This window comes from Drosophila miranda, chromosome 4 (genome assembly GCF_003369915.1).
Source record: "Drosophila miranda strain MSH22 chromosome 4, D.miranda_PacBio2.1, whole genome shotgun sequence".
Taxonomy (NCBI): Eukaryota; Metazoa; Arthropoda; class Insecta; order Diptera; family Drosophilidae; genus Drosophila; species Drosophila miranda.
In genome coordinates this window covers 23,841,524-23,865,336 of record NC_046677.1, presented here as the reverse complement: position 1 = coordinate 23,865,336, position 23,813 = coordinate 23,841,524, and the positions used below count along the sequence as shown (strand labels likewise).

The 23,813-nt window shown below is 44.5% G+C and overlaps 2 protein-coding genes across 4 annotated transcripts; both read right to left on the bottom strand.

Annotated features, from left to right (window-relative positions):
• Positions 1-832: 832 nt before the first annotated feature.
• On the bottom strand, positions 833-1,659 carry LOC108161373. Of its 3 annotated transcripts, none has more exons than XM_017295621.2 (3): positions 1,620-1,659; positions 1,246-1,513; positions 833-1,185 (listed from the first exon to the last, which is right to left on the bottom strand). In XM_017295621.2, exons 2-3 carry the CDS (start codon positions 1,371-1,373, stop codon positions 963-965), a joined length of 351 nt encoding a protein of 116 aa, XP_017151110.1. In that variant the 5' UTR covers positions 1,374-1,513; positions 1,620-1,659; the 3' UTR covers positions 833-962. The 3 variants fall into 3 exon arrangements, with proteins under 3 accessions (XP_017151110.1, XP_017151111.1, XP_017151109.1); XM_017295622.2 differs by having other exon boundaries at positions 1,246-1,510; positions 1,620-1,635; XM_017295620.2 differs by having other exon boundaries at positions 1,246-1,510; positions 1,616-1,633.
• A 1,435-nt stretch (positions 1,660-3,094) lies between these two features.
• LOC108164264 (protein glass) lies at positions 3,095-21,478 on the bottom strand. The gene is made up of 2 exons (XM_017299906.2): positions 19,567-21,478; positions 3,095-5,191 (listed from the first exon to the last, which is right to left on the bottom strand). Exon 2 carries the CDS (start codon positions 5,010-5,012, stop codon positions 3,324-3,326), a length of 1,689 nt encoding a protein of 562 aa, XP_017155395.1. The 5' UTR covers positions 5,013-5,191; positions 19,567-21,478; the 3' UTR covers positions 3,095-3,323.
• Between the last annotated feature and the right edge of the window lie 2,335 nt (positions 21,479-23,813).

Sequence of the window (23,813 nt, the reverse complement as noted above, 5' to 3'; positions counted from 1 at the left end):
AGTATGCACCAATTTTTTTTGCACTCGCTACAGTTGCTTACTGCTGATTTCTGTTCGCCTGGTATCCCATCCAGATTTTGGCCATTTGACGGGAGTTTTATTTTTGTACGGTGGCGCCGCTATCGGTGATTTCTTGAACTACATTTTTAAAGCCAGTTACAAGCCAGATTTGTTTTCTCCGGTATTCGAGGCCCGATCGGGACATGCGACGGCTTCCTGTCTTCGGAAAAATGTCCCTAATTTAATGGAGTCCTTATAAAGGACTAAGGATCAAGAATATCTTCTCTAGAAATATAGATATTGTTTTCTCCCTTATTTGTGACCCGAACGGGACATGCCATGGCCCTCCGTGATCAGAAAAATATCCTTGATCCTTCGGAAAGGACTCTAACAGCCCCCACCATCCATATTTAGTTTTCTCAGCTATTTGTAGCCCGATTGGGACGAGCGTCGACTTAATGTGTTCGGAATAACATCCTTGATCAAATGCAGTCCTTAGCAAGGACCAAGGATCAAGGATATTTTCTTAAGACATATATATCTTGTTTTCCCCCTCATTGGTGGCTGAACAATTTCCTTGATCCTTCAGTAAGGACCAACCCCAACCATACATATGTATTTAGGTTTCTCCGCTATTCGTGGGCCGATCTGGGCGTGCGAAGGCTTCCTGTGATCGAAAAAATGTCCCTGATTTAATGAGTCCTTATTAAGGATCAAGGACATTTTCAGCAATTAAAAATATCTAGTTTTCTCCGCTGGTTGTGAAACGATCTGGGTGTGCACCGCCTTTTGGTAATCGGGATAGTTTCCCCGATACAGAAAACAGCAAGGATGATTTTTCAATAGTTTTATTCATCATAACTTAGCTTAGTATAAATATATAAACAAGTGGAAAACATTTGTTTCGACTTTCTAAATATATGGACGCGTATATCCTTAAATATAACACTAACCAAATCTATCTAGTAGCCCGCGTAGTCCCTCCCATGGTTGCCATACTCAAAGTCCTTGTTTCGATGGCCAGAACGAAGGATCATGGTGGCTGTTGGGTACGGATTTTGCAAGGGGTGCGCTTCTGTACTGCTATGAGACGATTCTGTCTGGCTGGGATAGGACTCGGTCTGTCCCGAATATGCTTCGATAATGATTGGATAGGACTCCGTCTGGCGGGGGCACTTAAGTCCCCTGTGGAGGAAGATATATGTATTTTAAGATATGTCAGAAACTATATACTGAATTACTTACGCGTCTTGAAGCTGAAGCCCAGCGTTTGATTCCCGTGGGCGTGAACCATCAATTCCGACGTCGATCACTGGTCGCTGATGCATCAGACGGGACGCCACATTGTCGAGTCTGGGACACAGCAATGGCATTATGGCTATGGCTCGCAAAAGGATAGCCAGTGGCTGCCACAGTCCAGCCAGTCTTCGACCTCGCGAGAGGACGTGGAGCTACGGCGGAAGAAAGCAGCGTGAGACTCAAGGAATTCCTGGCTACTGGAGGGCCCGACCTGCTAAAAGGAAAGGAAGAATAAAATAAAGTAACAGTATTTTATTGATATGCAATTCTTTAGAAGTCTATATCTCAGAAAAATAGGGCCAGATCGGTGCAGGACCTACTCTCCAAGAATCGTGAGGATCCAGACTGTCGAACGCCATCAAAATCTCGACTACGGAAATCAGGCCGATTTTTGGCAAATTTAATGATGTAACCATCATGATTTTTTGCGAAAATCGTGAAAAAACCTGTATTCTAATGATTTAGCAACATGTTTGTGTTTGGAATGGGACTCATTGCTGCAAACCGGGTATTGCCAAAAATATCTCTCGTCGAATACAAGCTATATAGAGTTTCCAGCTTTGCCCACTTAGCTTTATCCCATAGACGAATACATTTTCTACAAGATTACTACTTTTAATTACCTTAATGTATTTTATTTTGACTAAAATACGGTTTTCAAGTAAATGTTGCCGCAACATTGTGTATGGAATGCGCTACATTGTGTATGGAATGAGACTCATTTTTGTCAACAGGTTATTACAGATTCTACCCGATTCAAATAAATACCAAAATATACGGTCTCATTTTCAAAATATACCGAATGGTGCGCGCCAAATCTAACTTTTTTGAATGTGAGCGACAAGGATTTACCTACTTGATTGGCCTATTCGAAATAATTGTTTCATTCATTTCATTTCATAATCTTATGGCGGCCATAAGAACAAGTTATTCCCAATTTCCTGGTTTTAAGGCAGGACATATCGATCCTTGACATAAGATGTACAGTCTTCAGAAATATACCGAACCAAGTCACAACTTTCAAAGTATACCGTAAATATACTGACGAATTATTTGTATTCAAGTTTCGCTACATTTCTCCTTTTGGATATTCGGTTGCATATTACTAGATAGCTGGGACCTTCAGCTCTGAACTCATTAATTTATCCGATTATAACATCAAACGATCAGGAATTCGATGTTGATCACGAATTAGTATTCGATGTGGCCAGGGGCATGGCTCTAAGTGGCATTTCTACACGGTTTCTACATTGGTGCATTGCACAAGAGGGTGAGTCCATAACGCGTATTAAATATACTGGAAAATTGTAGAAAATACTATGAAAAGTATACAAATTGCGAGGTGTGTGAGCTAGAAGTGGTGGCAAAATCCATGGATTCTAAATGTATATTACGTGTAAAATAAAATAGTGTAATAACCCGCCGACACAGACAACTGAACTAAACACCACCAACAGACAGCGCCAGTGTGTTTAGCGCTTTTTTAAATTTGAATTTAAGATTTTATTCTTAAGTAGAGCACATCTTTGATATTCTTAATCCAAAAAAAACATCCATCAAAAATCGTATTGTTAGTAAATTTCAAAAACTTGTAACTTTTTATTTCAAACAGTGATTGCGTTTGTTTCATTTTTGTCCTGTTTTTCCATACATTTCTATCGTGTCGTGTCGTTTTGTATATATACACAAAAAATACCAATGCTTAAGACATATCTAATCATAGATTATACATATACTATATATATATATATATATATATATATATATATACTGTAGATATAGATACATATATGGATTTGCCAATTCTTGTTTTGTTTTGTACAATTACATTTACACAAATAGAACATTAAAAGATATTAGGTATATATTTACAGCTAGACTTTAAAGACGAACATGCTTTAGACATAGTTTAGGGATCTTCTTTCGTTTCGTTTGTGTGTAGTTGTTGCAGTTTCTCTCTCTTCTTCTTCTTCGAATATATAGTAGGAAAACGTGTTAAAATTCTTCTTGTTGGTGGCTGGTCATTAGGGCTGCTGCTCCTCCTTCACGGTGACAGCAGCAGCAGCTGGCGTAACTTTCGGTGTGGTAGTGGGAAATAGCTTTGAAGTCAGGGTCTTCTTCAGCTCGAGGATGGGCTTGGAGTCTTCCTCCTCGGCCGCTGGGGAAGCAGTTCTCGCTGCTCCTGATGTTGCATCATTGCTGTCTTCACCGACTTTGATACGTTCCGCCTGCAGGCGCCGCAGCTCTTGGGCCAGGGCCTCCGATGTGTCCGACTGCGTGGGTGTGTGGCGCGAGGATGTGGGCGTATGCGAGGAGGAGCACGAGCTGGAGGCCGAGCTACGGGGCGTGGTCACTGACTGATGATGGTTCTGCTGCTGCTGGTGATGCTGTTGCTGTTGCTGCTGCTGGGTGACCTTCCCCATGAAGGTGCGGATCTCCTCAAAGTAGGACTCCTCGCTGGGGTTCTCGCAGAAGCGTCGGATGCAGTGCATCCGTTCGCTCACCCCGCTCAAGGCACTCAGCGACACCGCGTCCGATTCGTGCTTCTTCAGGTGCCGGTCAAGATTCGTCTGCTGGCCGAAGCAGCGCTCGCAGATCTCGCACTTGAAGGGCCGCTCCTTGTTGTGGATATTCCGCACGTGGCGCTGCAGGTTCGAGGAGATGCTGAAGGAACGTTCGCAGTATTTGCATTTGTACGGCTGCTCGCCCGTGTGAGTGCGCAGGTGGCGCGTGAGGTTCGCCGATCGGGGGAACACCTTGCCGCAGAACTTGCACGTGTACCGATCCTTGTTCCGCTGCGGCAGGGAGGCGGCTCCTGGGCCAGTCTGGCCACCTGTGGACGCCGGAGCTCTTGCCTTGGCCTTCCGCGAATGCTGGCGCGTCTGGTAGTCCTGCAGCTGGGGATGTGGAGCCGTCTTTCCGCCGCTGGGATTTCCCATACCTCCTCCACCTCCTGGCAGTTCCAGCTGCAATTGCTCTGTGGGCGGGGGCCATGTCAGCTCGCATTTCTTCAGCGGATGACGGAAGTTGAACTCGCCGCCCGTGGGGCTCGTGGAGGCAGCCGCACTGCTGGCCTTTCCCGGTAGCACACCTGCAAAGACATTCCTGTACTGCAGTGGCAGCGTCTTGGTCATGGCCTCGAGGAGCGTGGGATGCACTGCGGGCACCGTGCACTGCGGAGGCACGGCACCCAGGGGTGTGGCAGGCCCGGCTGCCCCGCTGCCCGCTCCCCCCTCCCGTAGGGCTCGCAGCATCTTGCGGCTCATGTCAAAGCCGAGATCCGCCAGGGAGGCGGCTATGTGGTTGTTGTTCAGCTCCTTCTCCTTCTGCTGGGCGGAGGCCAGTTCGCTGGCGAACATGATTAGGTTGCTGTTCTCGTCCTCCATGGGACCTCCGTCCATGGACGGATCCAGATCCGTCTTCCGCTTGTGCGCCAGCCGCAGATCCAGCGGCTGGTCATAGCTGCTCCTCCTCTTGGCCTTGCCGCCATGATGGAGCTGCTGCGGATGCAGATGCTGCTGCCGGGCCGCCGCCGTTGTGGTGGTCGTCGTCGCCGAGGAGGCGGAGGAGGAGGAGGATATCGTCGAGGCGGCTGCCAGGTCGTAAGGTACGTGTGATATATACGATGTGGGTACTAATCCTAAGGCAGGGTAAACGCAGCCCTGTTTCGGGCTAGGAAGCATCTTTCTTGGTGAGTGGTCTTTCTCTCTCATAACTGTTGCTAGCTAACTGCAACCTTCGCTTCTTTCCTGTGGCACGCTCCTCCTATGCTCTGGCTGCTCTTGATTCAATATTAATGATCAATGGATTGATAGACTGATTAGTCCGGGCTGCTCCTTAGAACTGCTGCTGCCTTCGTGTCTTCAAATAGTTGTAAACAGGAATTATATACCTGAAAGAATATAGGAAGTGGGATACATGTTGAAGCATCTTGTGTGGAATGAAGGCGTAAATATTAAAAATATAGAAAATTTGCCACACTACCAGAAAAAAGTTCTCCGGTGCGTCACAGAGTTCCCGTTTCCGCAGCTGTTCCCAGATCGAATGGGAATTGGTCTATATGTCTGAGGGGTAATACCCATGTACGTCATACCTTTACCTTCTTTACCTATCTGTCTGTCTTCAAAAAAGTACCTTCTATGAATAGTAGCAGCAACTGTTCTTTCCCCCAGCCAAAGAACATCATTTTCATCCAAAATATTATGGGTTATTCTTTTTTTCTTTTTTTTTGTGTGTTGGTTCTTTTGGCGCAATGCCAAAAGCGTCTGAACGGTGGATAGATAGACAGAGCGGCAGAGACACACTCCGACACAAATGTTTAAACAATTGTTCTATTGTCTGTCGTTTTAGGGTGGAAAAGTACTTGAAAAATGTACAAGAAATACGAAAACGGTATCTAGAGTGACGATTATGTAAGACAAACACACAAACATCTAAACACACACACACAGGCTGCAGAAAATAGAGGGAGGAGTAGAGTGCTAGGGGGGCCACAGTAGCACCTCGAGTGGAGGTCGCCTCCGGCATCGCCATCGCTTAGAGGTGCGTGCAACTCCAAGACCGATTTTCTGCGTAGGTCGTTTGCTGCAAGAACAAACTCTTACACTTGGCAGATGGCACGCCAGGCCATCCCCCCCATTCCCCATTCCGAATCCCCAGCAAAACCCATCATCAACAGCCAACAGCTCATGTGAACCGAGAGACACACACAACATCTCGAATATTTGCCAACTTTGTGGCAGCAACAGCGAGCAGGCAACAGCAACCACCTCATACTTAGTGAAACTGCATTTGAGGTGGGCGCGTTGATCTATGGGGCTCTGTTCTGCTATCTAGAACAGAATTTTTCATGAGACATTTTCGTGGGTTGCTGTCGCTGTCGCTCTTGCTGTCGTCGTGGTTGTTGCAGCATTTAGCGATCGTCTGGCTGCAACAAATTGCCTTTTGTTGGTGTTCTTGTTGTTGCACTGTTGCTGAATTGTTGCCAAAAAGTTAATTAGCCGCATTTGCTGCCTTTGATTTGTGGTCTCTTGTTATTATGGAGTCGAAATTATTGTTGCAGCACTTCTAATTGGAGCTTGAGAACGTTTTGAGAGAGAGATCGCAGCACTTAAAGAACAATCAAGTGATCTACCAGTGGTGGGAGATCTGATATCGTTTTGGAAGTGGGGGAGAATTATTATACATTTTTGGTACTTTTCAGATCACTTTTAAGTGCTTAAAATGGATCTATTCATATGGATAAATATTTGAATAAACTGCGATACAAATTTTTAATTTTTTACTTATTTACTCACTGAAAATTGTTGTTCCTAATGAGATCATTTAGTAAATCATCCTCGAAAAGAGAGTAAGAGTGAATCAACCTGAAACATCAACCGTCAACCTCAATCATATCACTTTTGCTTGTCAAAAATAAGTAAAAATTTCACAAACACTCCGAACCGCGATCCCCGATCCCCGATCCCCGATTCGAGCCCCTTGCCACCAATGTGTTTTATAATTTGTTGCAAACGTGCCAAAGCGGTTGACAATTATAGCCAGGCTCTTAAGCTGGACGCCACTGCATCATCATCAGCAGCAGCAGCAGCAGCGCAGCACGATCGTCACCAGTGGTGCCACCAGCAATCGTCATGATCATCATGATCATCAGAGTCTCCAAAACGGATGCCTGCGAAAAGAAAGAAGACCCGAACCCGAACAAAAACAAAAACAAGAAAGAAAAAAACCAATTAAAGAGTAACAAAGTTTAAGCGAAGCGACAGACAGACGGTCGGACGGACGGACAACGGGAGCAATGAAGCAAACAGTTCAAGAAACGGACGGTGAAGGTACAGATACAGATACAGATACAAATCCAGTAACATGGCCAAAGCCAGAGAGTCGTCGCGTCGCATGTTGCAAAGAAAAGTGAAATCAAAAGTTGTAAAACCGCGAAAAACGCAGTCAGGCAGACAGACAGACGGAAAAGCGACACATAACAGCGTCGACGGCGCTCCAGATTGGAAAATGTCCAGGTCCAGTGCTGAAGAGACAATGTTGACAATGTTGCAGAGAGTTTCGGGGGAAGTGACTGCAACTGCAACTGCAACTGCAACTGGAAGTGGAACTGGAACTGAAGCATAGTTATAGTTATAGAGGATAGCGATTCGCGAATTTTGTCATGTTTTTAAATGATCCACCAAACAACAAGCCCACAACCCATCATTATTGAGCAGGCATCAGCATCAGCCTCAGCATCATGATTATTATTAAATGCAGCTGCATAATTATCATTATAAGCACGATAATCATCTGCTTCGGTCGCGCTTGAGTGTCGTCGCAGGCAGCAGGCGGCAGGCGGCAGCATAATCAAGCGCGACTAAACCACAACTAAAACTAAAGCTAAAACTAAGACTGAGACTAAAAAGAAAATCAAACCAAAGCCGGCTACGGCGACGGCGACGGCTACACACAATGAAAAACGAGAGTAAAAATCTCCAAAGCAAGCCGCTCACTGAAATGGAAAATTAAACCTCGTTACATCAGTGGCAAGCAGCAAAAGCAAAAGCAACTTGCAACGCCGCGGCGACAAAAGTTTGCTGCCAGGATCGCCTTAATACAAACATACGCACAAACACACATACACACACACACACTCACACCCACAGACGAAGACAAGACTCTCTAACGAGGCAATAGTCGCTGCAGCCGCAGCAGCAGCAACCTGATACCAAAATCGTCACAACAAACAAACAGAGAGGGAGATAGGCATGAAGAAAGAGAGAGAATGATGTGAGTGAAAGAGAGGGGCAAGATAGAAAGAGATAGATAAGCACGCACAGCAGTCAATCTCAATCTCAAGCTCAAGTCTGTGCCGAATGCGTTAGAAAGATCCCATTCGCAAGATCATTCACTCAAGATCAGCAATAAGGAATTGCCTTGAATGGAAAAATTAGTGGGGGAAAAAGCAAGGAGTGCTAGGCGAACACTTATTTTGTTCAATCGGAACAGTCTGAAACCATTACTACTCAGGAGAGTAGAATAGCTATAGCTGTTATGAGTATTAGATCAATCATCTTGTAAAGATTTTCGATATCCGGAAATATTATTATTGTATGAGAAATTCTTTTTTGCAGGTTCTGCGAACTCTATTGCCTACAAAAATTGCTTTTTAAATCCTACATAAACCAACTTTAAAGAGAGATCTACGCTCAATGAGAGATCATCACTTCAGGATGTTCACAGATATCAGAAAAATCAATTGAGAACAGCTCAAAGATATTGATTGACCCACTTAATCCATGATAACCTCTGGAATTCCGCCTCATGTCATAATATTGAACTAATCTTTAGGAAGGATATCTCTATATATCATTCACTTGAATAAAGGGTCTGATAGTTTTTAGATGGAATCTCTTTTGGTTAATCCCAGTAAGATAAATCAAAGCAAAAGAATAAAAGGTCAGTGACTAGCTTTGGGGCTATATCTCGATGGATGATCAATAGTTTGCGGAAGACTTCTCAGCCGACACAAGCCCCTTCTGCAGTTGAAGATACGAGAGTCCTCCGTTATATATGCCCCCTAGAGTCAAGCGTAAATGATGGCCAGAAGGAGTAGCAGTAAAAGATGGCCAAGTTGTTGGAGGAAAACTGTGTGCAACACATCAACGAGAGCAACTTCTGCAGCAGCCACAGATGTTGTGGCTGTTGTGGATGCGTTTGAGTAGTCGGCTGATGATGACGACGATAATGATGATGATGGGGCTGCTGCTGTTGCTGCTGCAGTTGGAGTGCAATCTGTACCACTTTTTCCTTCACTGGACACAACAAGTGTAGCAGCAGCAGCGACAGTTGCAACAGAGAGCAAAGCAAACACATCTCCAAATCACGTCTTTGGAGCGTTGTGGTTGTCGTCCATCGTCGTTACATATCTGGTTGTCTAGATTGGCTGGCTCTGTACCTCTGGACGGGACGGGACTGGCCTGGCTCTGTAGCTCTGGCTCTGGCTCTGGACGGGACGGTACGGTCGTCGTCGTCGTCGTCAAGTGAAATAAAAAGTGAGAGTGACATCGGAAATTGTTTCAATTTTCCAAACGAAACCAACAAACTAGCAGCTAGCCAAGAGCCAGGCAGCCAGGCAGCCAGGCAAAAGTTGCCGCAATTGCCATCGTCATCAGCAGCATCAGCAGCCTCGGTCGTTGGTCTGTTGAATGAATGAATGTCGAAAACTGTATCGAAAACAATTTTTCTACGTATGCCAACAGCAGCCCCCAAACGGCCTAGGCAGCCCCATCAGCAAGTGCTTTCCCAATGCTCCAAAAAGTAAAGATTTCAAGCCAATCCACAGCCACATCCACATCCACGAGAGCATGTGGCAGAGTCACAGGAGAGAGAGACCAGTTGGCTGCCTCGCCGCTGGCTGACTGCATCCTGTTGTTTGTTATAGTTTGCGATGTTTTATTTCTTACTTTATCTTTATATAACTAGCACACACACACACTCATGAACCAGCATCGTCTCGTCGTCCAGCACCAGCATCAGTACCGACACCATCCAACGATCCAAAGATCCAGCCATCCAACCATCCGGACCAGTCCACTCTACTAACTAAATGCTTTGCTTAAATAATTGAAATTTTGTTTGGAATTTTTCCCCCTTTTTTTTTGGGTTTTTTTTTGCCGTTTTGAGGTGCAAAAATTGGTTCAGTTTATATAGTCTTGGGCAATTTCGTAGCTGCTGCTGCTGCTGCTACAGTTTTATGTCCCTCTATTTGTGGGCTCTCCTCCGATCATTTGTAAATGACGGACAGAAGGACGGACGGATCATATGGGGGCCCCCATAAATTTTGTGTTTACGGGAATTCGGATTTGGGCTCTTTTTATTGAGCACTCGAGCACCGAGCACTGAGCTCCAAGCAAATGTTTGGAATGCATGGAAAACAGCTCAATTGAAATCGAAATTTTCGGAGGTGGTGGCACGTCACATAATCGATGGCCGAGTGGGGTAATTATCGAAGCTTTGAATTGACTTTTAATGTGCTCAGAGAGGGGAATTTTATTAGAGTTGATGTTGATGGTCGATGTTGAGAAGATGGAGTGTTCGAGGCACCTTGAAGAAAGTGCAATTAGATGCGGGAATACGGGATGATTAAGCTACTAGCTTTATCAAGATTGATCAGGATTCGAAGGACGTAAAAAGAGTGTAAGAAAAACCAAAGAAAAGAGCCCTGAGAGAAAAGGGAAAGGGGTTTTTTTTGTATAGCAACTAAGTCCCAGGATAGACTAAATAACATTAATTCGAAACCAACTTTATTTACTTGAACAGCAGGCTTTCCCTATTGAAAAGCTTTCTATCTAGACTTCTTAGGAAATATCACGTATACGCACTGTTTTTTATGTACTCTGTTACTGTACAAAAAGTATGCAAATTCCTATCTAAGATGACTTTTTATTCATACCCAGAATATCATTGAGTATTTCCAGTGAAAGATATGATGTTAGGGATTTCACCACCAACTGTTTGTTTGTTTGTTTAAGCCATGTTTCTCTCCAGTCATTTGCCTCGTGCCCCTCCTAATGATGGCTGGCTCCTCAACTAATTGAAAGTCAACAAGAAAGAGGTACGAGTACCCACAACAGCACTCCTGCTGCTGCTGGCCAGATGTGTATCCCCGTGTAACTGCCAAAACGACAAAGCCAAACAGAGTCGAGCCGAACCGAACCGATCCGACCGACCGACCCACCCACCCACCAGCTCACCCAGCGAGTGAATGGCGAAATTTTTGAAAGTGCCCATATGATCAGGCGTCTAACGGGCCAAGAAAAAACACTTATCGCTGCCAAAAGTATTCAAATATTTAATTGAAAAAAAAGAAACAGAAACAGAAGAGTAGAAAAATAATGCCCACATTTCACGACTTCATCAACAGATCCGATCCCAAAAATAGAGACCCAAAACCCATCCAGCAGCAGTTCACAAATCAGGTGAAAATAAAATTAAATAAGAGGAGCAGCTCTGTCTCTGGCTGTGGCTGTGGCTGTGTCTGCAAATAAACTACTCCATTTGATTGCCTAAACGTTTTCAACAGCTCAGCGTTTTTGATGCAATTAATTAGATTTTTATTTCTTCATTGAACCACCGGCAACTGTATCTGTATCTGCTGTGCCGGCTGTATCGGCTGTATCGGCTGTATCTGCTGAGTGTGTGCGCGCATACGAGCGTATGAGTGCGCGGCAGCCCATTTGATTTCGATTTATTACCACACACTCCAGTTGGGGCAAATGATACAATTATTTATATGCGCGACGTCAGCCGGAGAGGCAGTCGGAGGCAGTCGGAGGCAGTCGGAGACAGTCAGAGACAGGGGCCTGGAGCCAGGAGCCTGGACCTGGTCCTCAGTTTTGAGAGCCAGTTAAGCTTGTTCTAGTTGAAAGCGATAGCCAATGCAGCAGCCCCCATTCCATTCCATTCCCATCTCCAGCCCCAGCCCCAGCCCCAGCACCATCCTGGCGAGTTTTGTCGCCACACATATAAGCTCTATTAAAAATAACGAAATAGAAGCAACTCGGCCAAACGAAAAGTAAGAAAGAAAGAAATAAAAAGAAACCATATCAACATTCACATCATAAGTAAACCAGTTTGCACCTGAGAGAGGAAGAAGAAAGTTGTCTTGGCCATTTCTGTGCTGTGCTGTGCTGTGCTGTGGCCTGGCCAGGCCAAGACTCTACTCTTTTTTCTACTGGACGAGTACGATATCTATATACATATATACCTATATATATATTGCCATTTATACTCATGCACGTATATATCGCTCGATTTGAAGGAGCCTCCAGTCCACACGCGGGCGTTGAAACAATGGATGGCCACAAGGAAAGCCCCTGCCGAATGCCGCGACGCGACAACCCGAAAGCCAGAAACAGAAACCGAGGCAAATACAAAAAACCTAACTGTAACATGGCAGGCAACGAGCGAATTTTTTGGTCATAAGCATGAAATATTGCGCACATCCAAAGTGTCCACATGTCGGACGGTACGACTATCCGCTGCAGGCCTAATTATATTGCCGCGGAACCTCCAACCTATCATTGCCTGACACATGCTATCGTTCAAACACGTGCGCCCAGACAACCCGACACAAAGGCAACAGCAACAACAGCATCCAGCAGCATCCACCAACAATACGATATAACAAGGCGGCAGAGAATGGGGGGCCTGTATGGTGCTCAAGGATGGACGAAGATGGTATACTCTTGGTTGCATATATAGGGGCTACCATTGCGGATTCGGTAGATCAGAAGGAGATAGCTATCTTTGGTTTCCTGTGTCTAATATTCCATTGGATCTCTCCTTGGATCTATCCCTAGTCTCGTCTCTAGTCTTCTACTCTCAAGTTCTGTATACAGTTCTTTATTACGACATGCATTTCCTTCGATAAGTTTTATAATAATTTCCATGAACATTAACTCTCTCATAATCTATTCATGGATTAGCCTTTGATTCTTTGCTCCATAAACAAATTAGAAATACAATCATCGATGCCCCAGCCACATTCAATTACGTCTCACCGCAAATGAAGGAATCAAGGAAATGCCACTTCCCATTGCACATCCTCAATGGTCTTCTCCAAGGAAGTGTATCCCCGAGCAGCGCGCAACAAAAACCAGCAGCAATGCAATCATTGAGCAAATACCGATCTGGCTGGTGGCTTGACGGCCTAAAGTGAAAGTGCTCCAATTGCTGATGCTGATGTTGATTCCGAGACAGAGACAGAGACTGCGGCTGGGACTACGACGGGACCCAGGCTGTGGCTGCCTCTGCGGATGCGGCCAAGTGCTTTGACTCCTCCTCGGAGGGGGCAGCCAATGCGCACTTGCTGACAAGTGGCTTGTATCCCGCGTTCGCTCATTCCATCCATCTCATCACCCAGGCCCACTCCACTCCACTCCATTCACCCCACCTCTTTTACAAACGCAGAATATAGTAATTGCTGTTACTGCCCCGCGACTCCACGACTCCACGAGAGTCGCCTCTATTAGCGTGCTGGCAATCACAATTGACGGCTTTGCACACACGAGTCCAGTGTGCATCGCGAGCCGAGCTGTCTTCGTGTTCGAAAATGGGATTTCCTTCCGGCCAAACCGAAAAGGCGTTTGTTTAATTGGCAAAAACAGTGAGTGAGTGAGAAGACTGAGAAGGCTGCCTGCGAAATGCAGTCGGTCGATCATTTCAAATTGCATACATTAGGGCGCATTAAAATGGTTTCGTTGCGACTCCATCTCTAATGGAAGAGCATTTCCATATAGATACATATAATTAGATTCAATCAAGGGGAGATTTGCCCACATTTGCATTTAGAATGGTTCCACAAAATGCAATTTACGAGGCACTTAACAAGTCAAAGGAAGGAAGGTAGGCAGGAGATGGTAATGCTCAAGTGTAAATAAATTACTTTTTGATCGAAGATGATCATTTACACATTTTATTTCATCATTAAATCAAGTTTTATATAAGGAAAATCAAGTCACGATCACTGACAACACACACAAATGGCAGGTAATGAGCGGAAGAGAAGTATTTCCCACTTTGGAGCATCACAGATCTATGTATATACACTTCTAACACTGAAGATGTCTTTTCCCAGTCAAAGATTTCTCCCTTCATTGTTCGAATTCCATAAATACCGGAAACCATACAATATATATCCCATCCTATTCACAGCCAAATCGTTTAGGTTTGGGCCAACTTTTAGTCAAGGGCATCCACCAGAAAAATTGGCCCCATTAAGCTACCGAATAAATCAAGCATTAATTTCAGCAACTCATCATCTGCTCCCTGGCGAAAAGCCCTAACCGCAAACGAGGCACTTTCATGTCAACCCACAATTCAGACCGAAAAAAGCCAAAAACCAAAAGCCAAACCACGCGAATTCTTCCAAGATTGCCCACAAACTAGCCCACTTAGGATCCGACAATGCCTGACTAGATCTCCTATGCTTATAAGTACATAATGTGGCTGGTCTTCAAAGCATAAATTCACAGGCCAGTACCATTGCCAGTGCCAGTGCAGGTCCAAAGAGTTAGGAGTACATGTACGGTTACGATACGGCTTGGTAGTACACCTGCTCTCTATGCGGCATGGGTTCCCATATATCATCGTCTGTTAAACAATATGCCAAAAGCTAAATGCGATACAATTATCAGAGAGGCCGAGATACATTTTTTTGTCGTCTCGAAAAATGCGAATTTTCACACACATGCGATGAGGTGGAGGAGGTGGAGGGGGGTTCGGTGGGGAGGAGCTGGACGAGTTTAAGATTCAATGCGATGTGATTACATCTTATATGTTGTTGTTTTTGTTGTTTCTGTTGTTATTGTTGTTGTATCTTTTATTGTTGTTGGTTTTGTCTGCTAAGTTTTATGGTCCAAGGTTAAAAGCTTTGAAAATGTAGCTGAAAAGCAAGAAAAGAGTAGAGGAAGAAGAGAAGTTGAAGCCCCCAGACAGACAGACAGACAGAGAGACAGAGACACAAAACTTGGCGACTTTTGTGCCGCTTTTGTTGAGTGGGTCAGTGGTGCCGAGCAGAGGGTGGTGCTGCTGTTGCTGCTGCCGCTCTTGTGGCAAGGCGGCGGCACGGCACAACTTCATTTGATTTGCAGTGAATATTAAAGCAATTTGTGGGATTATTTCCTATTGTAATCAACGCTCGTCGCTTCGGTTGTGTGTTTACTCATCAGGCGAACCACGTTTGTTGTTGTTGTTGTTGTTGTTGTTGTTGTTGGTGTATTCCATTGATGTAGTACTTGTTGTTTTTGGTGTTACTGATGTGTCGAGTGTGTCTGTCTCTCTCTTATTTTTTTTTTTGGGCAACTCATTTTCAAGTACAAGTTACGGCGACAATGATGCAGTTTTGCCCTTAGGCCTTTATATGAATGTCTTGCTGAATGTTTGTCATCTCATCTGATCTGTCAAGCATGAAAATTGCTCCCATTTGGTGCAGAGTATGCCAGTCAAGGGACAGAGTAACGGATAAGCTGAGAAATCTTAAGTTTCGACCAAGGCTTTGCCTAAAAAAGGTGAAAGAGTAGACCTATGATCCGTTCATGGTATGGTTCTGAAGATCTAAAAGCTATCTCTTAAGGCCTTGTTTCTAAATTCCCGTCTCGAATGGCTCCCATTCCATTCAATCTCAGTCTGGGATTCTGTTGAGGTTTTCCCATCTCTTATATGAGAGGATGTTCTTTTCACTGGAATTCTGTTTATAATTATTTTATAATCCCCATTCGTCGTACTCTTCCTCCTTCTCTAAACATTCCTTCTCTTCTTTACACTTTTTTTTAATGGTGGAACACACACACATGCACACACACACATAATTAATTAAAAGCTCTCATTGCATTCAAGGTTAAGAGATCTTGTGGTCTGTTGTCTGTTGTTCAGTTGGTTAATTTACAGCTTTAAATTAGTGTAGTTTACTTTCAAAACACTTTACTTTTGCTTTCAAAATATGCGTTACTGTTGCTGCCGCTGGACACAAATGGGTGGGGTAATCATTAAGTTGTTTAAGTAGATTTTCTGTGGCAGCCCAGAGGGAGATTTAGCACCGCAACAAAGTTGCAGAAGCCCACTGAAAGATGGTAGCCTCCGATAGGATTGATGATTGCTAAGAAGTTCAATTGCTAAGGTGTGGCATAGCCACTGATTGATCTCTGATTGAGCACATTTAGAATGTGATTTAAATTGATGATCTCTGATCTCATCTCCTTGCCAGATAGAGAGAGAGAGAGAGGTGGAAGCGAAACGTTTATGGAAAGAGAGTGGAACGATGGCTGTTGATTGAAAAGCTACTTGATTTATGATAAGAGATTTTAGTATAGGGGATAAATGTTTATTCCAAAATATTACTGGAATTAGGATACCCCTAAGAGAGATCTCGTCTTTCCATACCTTTTACATGTACTTCTTACTTCCACTCAAATTTTCTCACTCGGTAGATCCAAGCAAAACACTCAATAGTTCTCTGTTTCCCTCTGTGTATAAGATATATATATAATAGAGAACTGTTTAGCATTTGCCGTCGTTTGTGTAGGGCGACTGACTTACTGACTGTCGCTCCAATTAAAATACAACTCATCTCCTGGGCCTGCATTTGCAAATTGCATTGCATTGCAAATTGCGGCTTACATAAGTCGGGGCGAGGCCTCGAGCATCGCTATTTGTTATAGAGTCGTCTCTGCTCTGCTCTAGAGGGGCAGGGAAAAGGCTTTTCATTTAATCGATTTGCGTATTTCGGGCAGCGGTAATTCCTCGACTTTCATTGCGAGGCCTTCTCCGTGGATGTGGATGTGGATGTGGATTAAGTGTATGCCAAAGAAATAAAAGACTTTGTCTGACTTCGCCCTGGCTCTGGCTCTGGCTATGGCTCTGACTGTGGCTCTGTGCATTGCATAGCCTTAAGTGATTTGTTTTTCAGATTTCCGAGGCTAACCAAAAGATTGCTCCGATCGCTCTGTGGTTATCTTCAGGGGGGAAATCGGAGTCGCCAACACCGTCGTCATCGTCGTCATCACAAACGAAAATAAAGTTTGAAATTGAAAAACATCCACACACACACACACACGGAAAGAGAGGCGCACAGATACATCGCTGGGCTGCTAGAAAGAGATGGCAACGAAAAAATCAGCGCACATTCCAGCGCAGCAAAATGTGTAACGCAATCAAAGCCATCGCTTCCGGTTTAAGGCGCAATTAACTGCCTTGGATTACGCTCTCCGCTCTGCTCTGCTCCGATCTGCCAGTGGGCATCCGAGAGCTACCTACGGCCACTACCTTTCCCCATCCCCATCCCCATCCCCATCCCCATCGGATCCCACCAGCTGCCAGCTACCAGCAGTCTCCGTCAGTGTCTCCCCAAAGCCAGTGCATTGCAATTGTCGGTGCGGTGCGGTGCGGTGCTAGAGCTTTGTAGACCAGACCCAGACCCGGACCCCGTACAGGCAGCCTCTCTCTCTATATATAGAGTCATGGTCATCATTTCGCAGATTATCTATCTGAAACATTTCATTTCATTTCGTTACATTTACTTCCTTTCCTTCAATACAACACCATTTTCTGCTCACTCTGTCTGTAATTGGCATTTTTTTTTTGCTTTTTTAATGCCGTAAACAAATTTCTCGAATGTCATAATTTCTTCTTGCCACCTCATAAAATGCGATTTGTGTGTGTGTGAATTTTTCCCGAATTATTTGAAAGTTTTTCCATGGTCTTTAACAATGGCTTAATCGGGTTTATGGTAATTTTTGGGCATTTGCTTGGAGTAAACTTGAGAATAATTTGCACTTCCGATTGAAGATGTTTCTTGGGTGAATCCAAGATAATGATGGGAACAAACTTTTTGGAAAATATTAAGGAACATGTTTGAAAAGAAGATGAGAAGACTTTGGAAGACAGACTTTGAGGGTTTGAGATTCAAAAAACACCACAAAAGTGTGACAGTTAGTTTATTGTTTCGAATGTTTAAATCTACGGCTAAAACTAGACTCAAATACTCATCAAATTCTTGATCTTGAATCCCGGCAATGATCATTAAAACCAATCTTCTTAATAAGCATCCATTATTTAGTACGGAAAGAATGTTAACAGAGTACAATCTAATTTCGGACCTCTCCTTTTTGAGAACTTCATTGAACTGTCCGAAGTACATTCGATTCGTCACTTCCCAAAAGTGTTTCATGCTCTTCGCCTAATGATCTCTACTAACAGACTTCATTACCGGGCTAAGACTAAGACTGGAACTGTGACTGGGGGACTGGCTGGCTAGCTGGCTGGCTCTATCAACCTGTCTTGGGTCTGAGGACTGGGCCACTCACTCATTCACTCACTCAACCTCCAAACGTTTAATTAATGATCTGTTGCTTTGCGGGCGCTTCTTCTACGCCCATCTGCCACCGCACACCCAGAAAAAAGAGTCGGACCGGACAAACCATCAACTTTACTTCTATTTAAAATTAAATTAACCTGCTTAATTTTTGCCCCCTCCCATACATGCGGCCTGCTGGGACCTGGGACGCGCCCAAAACATTCACTCTGAAAAAAAACCAAAAAAAAAAATCGAAAGGCGCTACTAATCGCTTCAATGCCTATGGCCACAATGTACGAGATCTGCAACTGTGGGATACGTGCCTCGAATATGGGGCATTCGAACAGTTTCCGTGCATTTAACGCATAAATGGTCTTGGACAATATTATTTCTTTTGGGATTGGGATTATCATTACCCTTTCACCCTTCACCGGCTGACGGTTCGGCATTGGTTGGCCGAAATTCGATTCGATTTTTGATCGCTCAATTAGCGTAAAAGTAACTTGTCAAACCTATTAATCACTTTCCAAAATAAAAAGAAAAGAAACACTCTTCTAAGGCCTGAAGCTGCAGCAACAAACGGATTTATGAAAATATTTTGTATTTTTTGTGTAAAAAAGTGCGTGAATTTAGGCGTAGCCAAACCTTAAATTATATAATTTATTTTTTCTTTTGATTGCCAAATTAAAAAGTGTATCTCCAAGTGTGAGACTGTATCTGTATCTGTATCTGTGTGTTTGTGTGGACAACTTTATTTCGCTTGCCTCTCGTCTTTCGTTTTTGGCTAAATCCTAATGCGGCTGCCGAAATCGCTGCGTCATTACTCGAACTTCAATTTCATTCATTCATCAATTACAATACAAGAAAAATACAGTCTCGGAACGGGTGGAAGCCTTGAATCTTGGTTAGATACGAATGTATCTCGGTGTGTGTGTGTGGATCGTTTTTTCTTTGTGAAAATAAAAGAAATAAAACCGAAAATGATATATTTTTGTGATGGCAAAGAGCAGCCCAATAGTCAATGTCGAGTCCTGTGATGAGGCTTTTTATGAGAAGGAAGTTGAAATATGTAGAACATTAGGGCTGTTTAGTTGACTCTACAGATAAATATATCATTCCCACGTTAGCTTTATGAAATTTGTATCCAATTTTCTTATGAAAATACAGTGAAAGACATAAAAGGACTTGTTTTGCATAGAAAACACTCAAAGAGAAATTACAGAGATCCAGAATTTATATACTTTAAAGAGCAGTAAATGCTTCCTTCACAGCCGCTGAATTCCTGAAAGAGTACGAGTATATCCATCTATTAGCAGTGCCATATTTCCCCATCCCCTATTATTCTTTGTGCAGAGTATCACTTCTTGTATCTTTATCATCGTATTATTATCTAATGAGCAATATATCTCTTGTCTACAGATACTTACATGCTTGATAGTGACGCGGCCTTTGGTCGCAGTGGTGGCATCAATTTGCCAGCCTCTTCTAGTTTATCGAGCAGCTCTGCTCTAATTGCACAACTTGTTGTGGCTCTTGTTGTTGTTTTTGTAGATCCCGCAGTTGCAGTTGTTGTTGGTATAAAATCCGCACGGATATCCGCTGGCCGTTGGCAGGAAGAAATCACCATTTGAGCACCGTTTGGCTGTTGCAACGTTGTGGGGTTTTGTTTTTTATTTCTTTTACGGATGTTGATAACCCGTCTGGCATTGGCTGCTATACAAATTTGATCTTCTGGCGGCTGCTTGTGGTTGTTGCTGCTGTTGTTGTTGTGGAGCGTAAGTCATCCTGTGATCGATCAAATATGTATATCTAGATGTTGTTGAAGCCGACGGCGCGTGGGAAATGCCTTTAAGTGGTTTTCGTTGTTCAACTTGCAATTTATTGAAACTTTATTTTTAAACAATTTTTATATAACTGAAATTTGAAAATTGTTTGGGTTTTTTTTATAAAGTTTTTGGCGATTTAGTTGGATTTGCATAGTTTTCTTTTAGATTCATTTATAATTTATTATGTATTACGCGTTAAATTTCTTGTAGCTTAGGAGCTTGTAGCTTTTGTTGGCCTCCTCTAAGATATACTATATGGATCTTTACTATACTTTTTACACTTTTTACAATCACTCCTTCACTTTGCTTCGATTCGCGTTTGTTTTGCTTTTTATCTGATTTATGATACAGGCTACTATATAGAATAGGTTGTTGTTGTTTATTATTTTTATTATATTTTACTAGTTAATTAACTTTAATTACTGCTCTCGTTGGGGGTTGACATCGATCCAATCTCCAATCTGCAGTCTCAGGTGCAATCCCAGACAATCTCAGCACCTTCCCGTTTTCTCGACAGGCTATAATCTTGTCAATTTTATAATTTCATTATGGGATTGTCTGTTTAATGTCTGCCCATAATCATCGACCTGTACACATGTCCCGCACGGTCTCCGATCTGCGGTCTCCGGTCTCCCGTTGCTGTGGATATTCCGATTCTGATGCCGATGCCGATTCCGATGCTGATTCTGATTCTGCTGATTTCCGCACAGCTTACTTCACTTTGCATTTAAGCGCTGTCACAATTTGCATTAATTGGATCTAAGTATGTAGTTATCATTGATTTAGCACCGATATCTGTTGTATATATAGGCCATAGATACGCATCTGTATGTGTGCACTGCACTTGGGGCGTAGTCCATAAAAGCAGTGTCTTTTCATTCTTTTTTTTCAGAAGTTCTTTTACGATTTGTGCATTGATTTGTGTGAATTATTCCACTATATTATTGCTTTATGATTTATACCCAGAATATGCTGAGTGCTGAATGCTGAATGCAGCTTTAGAGAACTCTTATCCATTAGTTGAGTACGAGTATGTCTATAGGAATTGTGGGGTAGAGTGTGTTTGTTTGTTTGTCTAGGATGAAAGTGAAGTAGGAATTAAATTTCATTGCATTTGGTTGCCGTTTTTCATTCTTGAATTTCACATTTTGACAGGGATCGTAATCCTGATCCTCGAAATCACTTCACGAGCTAATTTTCTTAGCGGTACATTTGAATATGTTACCGTTATCGCGGTACGAACGCGCGCTTACGTTCTCACTCGTTTCGTTTTGTTTCGTCCCGTTACGCTACGCTACTCGTGTGCTCTACGTAGTACGACGTCTTGGGAGCAGCTCTCTGGCGATCTCTAGCCTGGGCTCTGCCTGGGTTGTTCGGACCGACAAGCGACAACACGACCAATAGCTTTGAGACCGTCTCACGGACTGATGATAGGCGGCAGAGTCGCTGGCGCAGCCTCAGCCTCAGCCTCAGCATCAGCATCAGAGCCAAAGCGTTTTCGATTTCCTAATAACAAAAAGCTAAAAAAAAATAACAGAAGAAACAGAAAAAAAACGCAAATAGACGCGACTAGGCAGCGACGTCTTCTCTGGCTGTATGGGTGCTCTGAATGAATATACAACGAGCGGCGGAGCGATGGAGCGGTGTGCCGATCTCCGATCTCCAGTGATGACTCCAACTCACGATCCACACACCGAACGCCGAACACCGAAGACCGAGCACCGAACAGAGCAGCGCTGCATAGAGGAAGTCTAGGCTTCGGCTGAGGCTGCGGCTGCGACTGAGCGGCCGAGCAAACGATGCAATAAATCGAAGCTAATACACTTCTTTCTTAATGTAGAGCGATCCACACACACAGCGGCAGCGAGCGTACTCACACAGATACACAGATACATTCCCATCCAAGCAGCTGCCTAGACGGGTTTGCCCCGGCCCACAACGCGAGGCGACGCGACGCCGAAACGGTAAATGAGGGGCACAAACAAGATCGACGCGAGCCAAGCCAAGCCGCGCCACGATGCGATGCGCCGCTGCATCCTGCCACAGCTGCGCCGCGTTTTACTCAATGAAAATTCTGCCGGCGTCGCGGCCAGCTTCGGAGACAACATTCCGAAATGCTGGGCCTGCATCCGAAACTGGGTGGAGATCTTCCGCCCCAGAGCCGAAGCTGGAGCCAAAGCCGAAGCCTAAGCTGGAGCCAAAGCCGAAGCCGAAGCGATTTGCCATCCACTTGGCATCCACATCCACAAAAGCAGTCCAAGCAGCCGGGGCCCCACAAAAGTGAGCGTGGAGCAGTCGCCGCCTGCAGCTGGACGGGGCAACATGTTGGATGGAGCAGCAGCAGCAGCAGCAGCAGCTGTCCGTAGGCTGGTGGCTGGTGGCTGGAGGCTGGAGTCCGCCTGTCCCATCTGAAGACCATTGTAATTAAAAGAGTCTTCATGGGGAAATGGAAATGGGAAATGGGAAAGTTCAACGGGTTCTTTCACTGATCGCAGATTAACATACGGTCAGCGTCCGAGAAGGAGAAGGGTCTCTTTGGCTGTGCTCTTCTGTGTGTCCTACTTGTAGTGAGCCGTTGGCACGAGACCGGGGATCTGGGGATCTGGCATTTCAATGTCCATGTCCATGTTCAAGTCCATGTCATGTGCGCCGCGCGGCTGCGACTGCACTTCATGTCTGCGGTTTGGCTATGGCGTTGGCTTCGGCCTGCTGCCTCTCCTCGTTGGCTGTTGCACGAAATCGATCAAATCAAAAATGACTTTGTGAAGTGACTAACTGCCTAACTGCCAGCTGCCGTTGCCGGTTGCCTCTGTTGCCTCTGTTGCCTGTTCCCTGTTCCCTGTGCCTCTTGCTGATGCCTGATGCTGCTGCTGCTGCTGCTGTCTAACAGTAGCACGGACTCACTCCTCTTGTATCTGCTTTGATTTTTCGGCCTCGCCATACCTGGTGCTGATGCTGGTGCTGGTGCTGGTGCTTGTGTCCAAGTCCAAGTCCAAGTCCATGGACATACAACACTTCAAAATGAAAGCACATTCCCTTGTAGAAATTGTACCGTTACGCGGCAAGGTAGCTCCCCATTCCGACCGTCTTTCAGTTCGGCTCAGATCGGTGGTTCGGTGGTTTCGGCGGAGGCCTGTCCAGGCTGCATGCTGCATGCTGCAGGTAGATGCCCAGAGTAGATGTAGATGCACCCCATGCATCAGGTCGTTTGTCCGTTTTTTATGGGGCCCCTCACTGGCATCTCCTCATCCTCTCATCCCCATCATCATGATGATGGTGATGGTCGTTGTCATCATTATGGGGGAAACTGTGGGGGGACATCATCTCATCCAACACTTGGCAGCTTTATGGCATAGATATTTTTACAAATCTAGCGCTTCGTTCCGTTCTGTTCGGTTCAGTTTAATTCCTTTCCGCTCCATCTTATTATTGTAGCTGTTCTGCTCTGCTGTTGTTATTCTTGCTGATGATCTGCCATCATCTTCATCTTCAGAGGAGATCTCTTCTGGCTGTTGCTCGTCAGCCAACCAGCCAACCAGCCAGCCAGCCATCCACTGTCAGCCAGCCGCGTGCCACGGCTCTGGTTATTTATTTGAGTCAATGGGTTCACAACTATTTTTCTATTTTTCCTTAATGGGTTTTTCTTTTTACCTCACCACAGCACCACCAGCAGCAGCAGCAGCAGCTCTTCTCTCTGTTTTGGCCAAGGAAGCGCCTTGTTGTCTTGCCTTGATTGATGGTTTGATAATGCCCAAGTGCCGAGGGAGATTGCAATATGAGTTTTCTTCAGTCTGTTGGCTGTTGGGTGGAAAGGATTACTGCCGGCTCTCACTGCGCTGCAAATGAGT

What these genes read in the sequence shown, in the direction of transcription:
- LOC108161373 (XM_017295621.2), bottom strand. Translation starts at nt 1,373, where the DNA reads ATGCCATTGCTGTGTCCCAGACTCGACAATGTGGCGTCCCGTCTGATG. An exon ending in GGGCTTCAGCTTCAAGACGC is followed by an intron (nt 1,186 to 1,245) that starts GTAAGTAATTCA and finishes CTTCCTCCACAG; the next exon opens with GGGACTTAAGTGCCCCCGCC.
- LOC108164264 (XM_017299906.2), bottom strand. Translation starts at nt 5,012, where the DNA reads ATGAGAGAGAAAGACCACTCACCAAGAAAGATGCTTCCTAGCCCGAAA.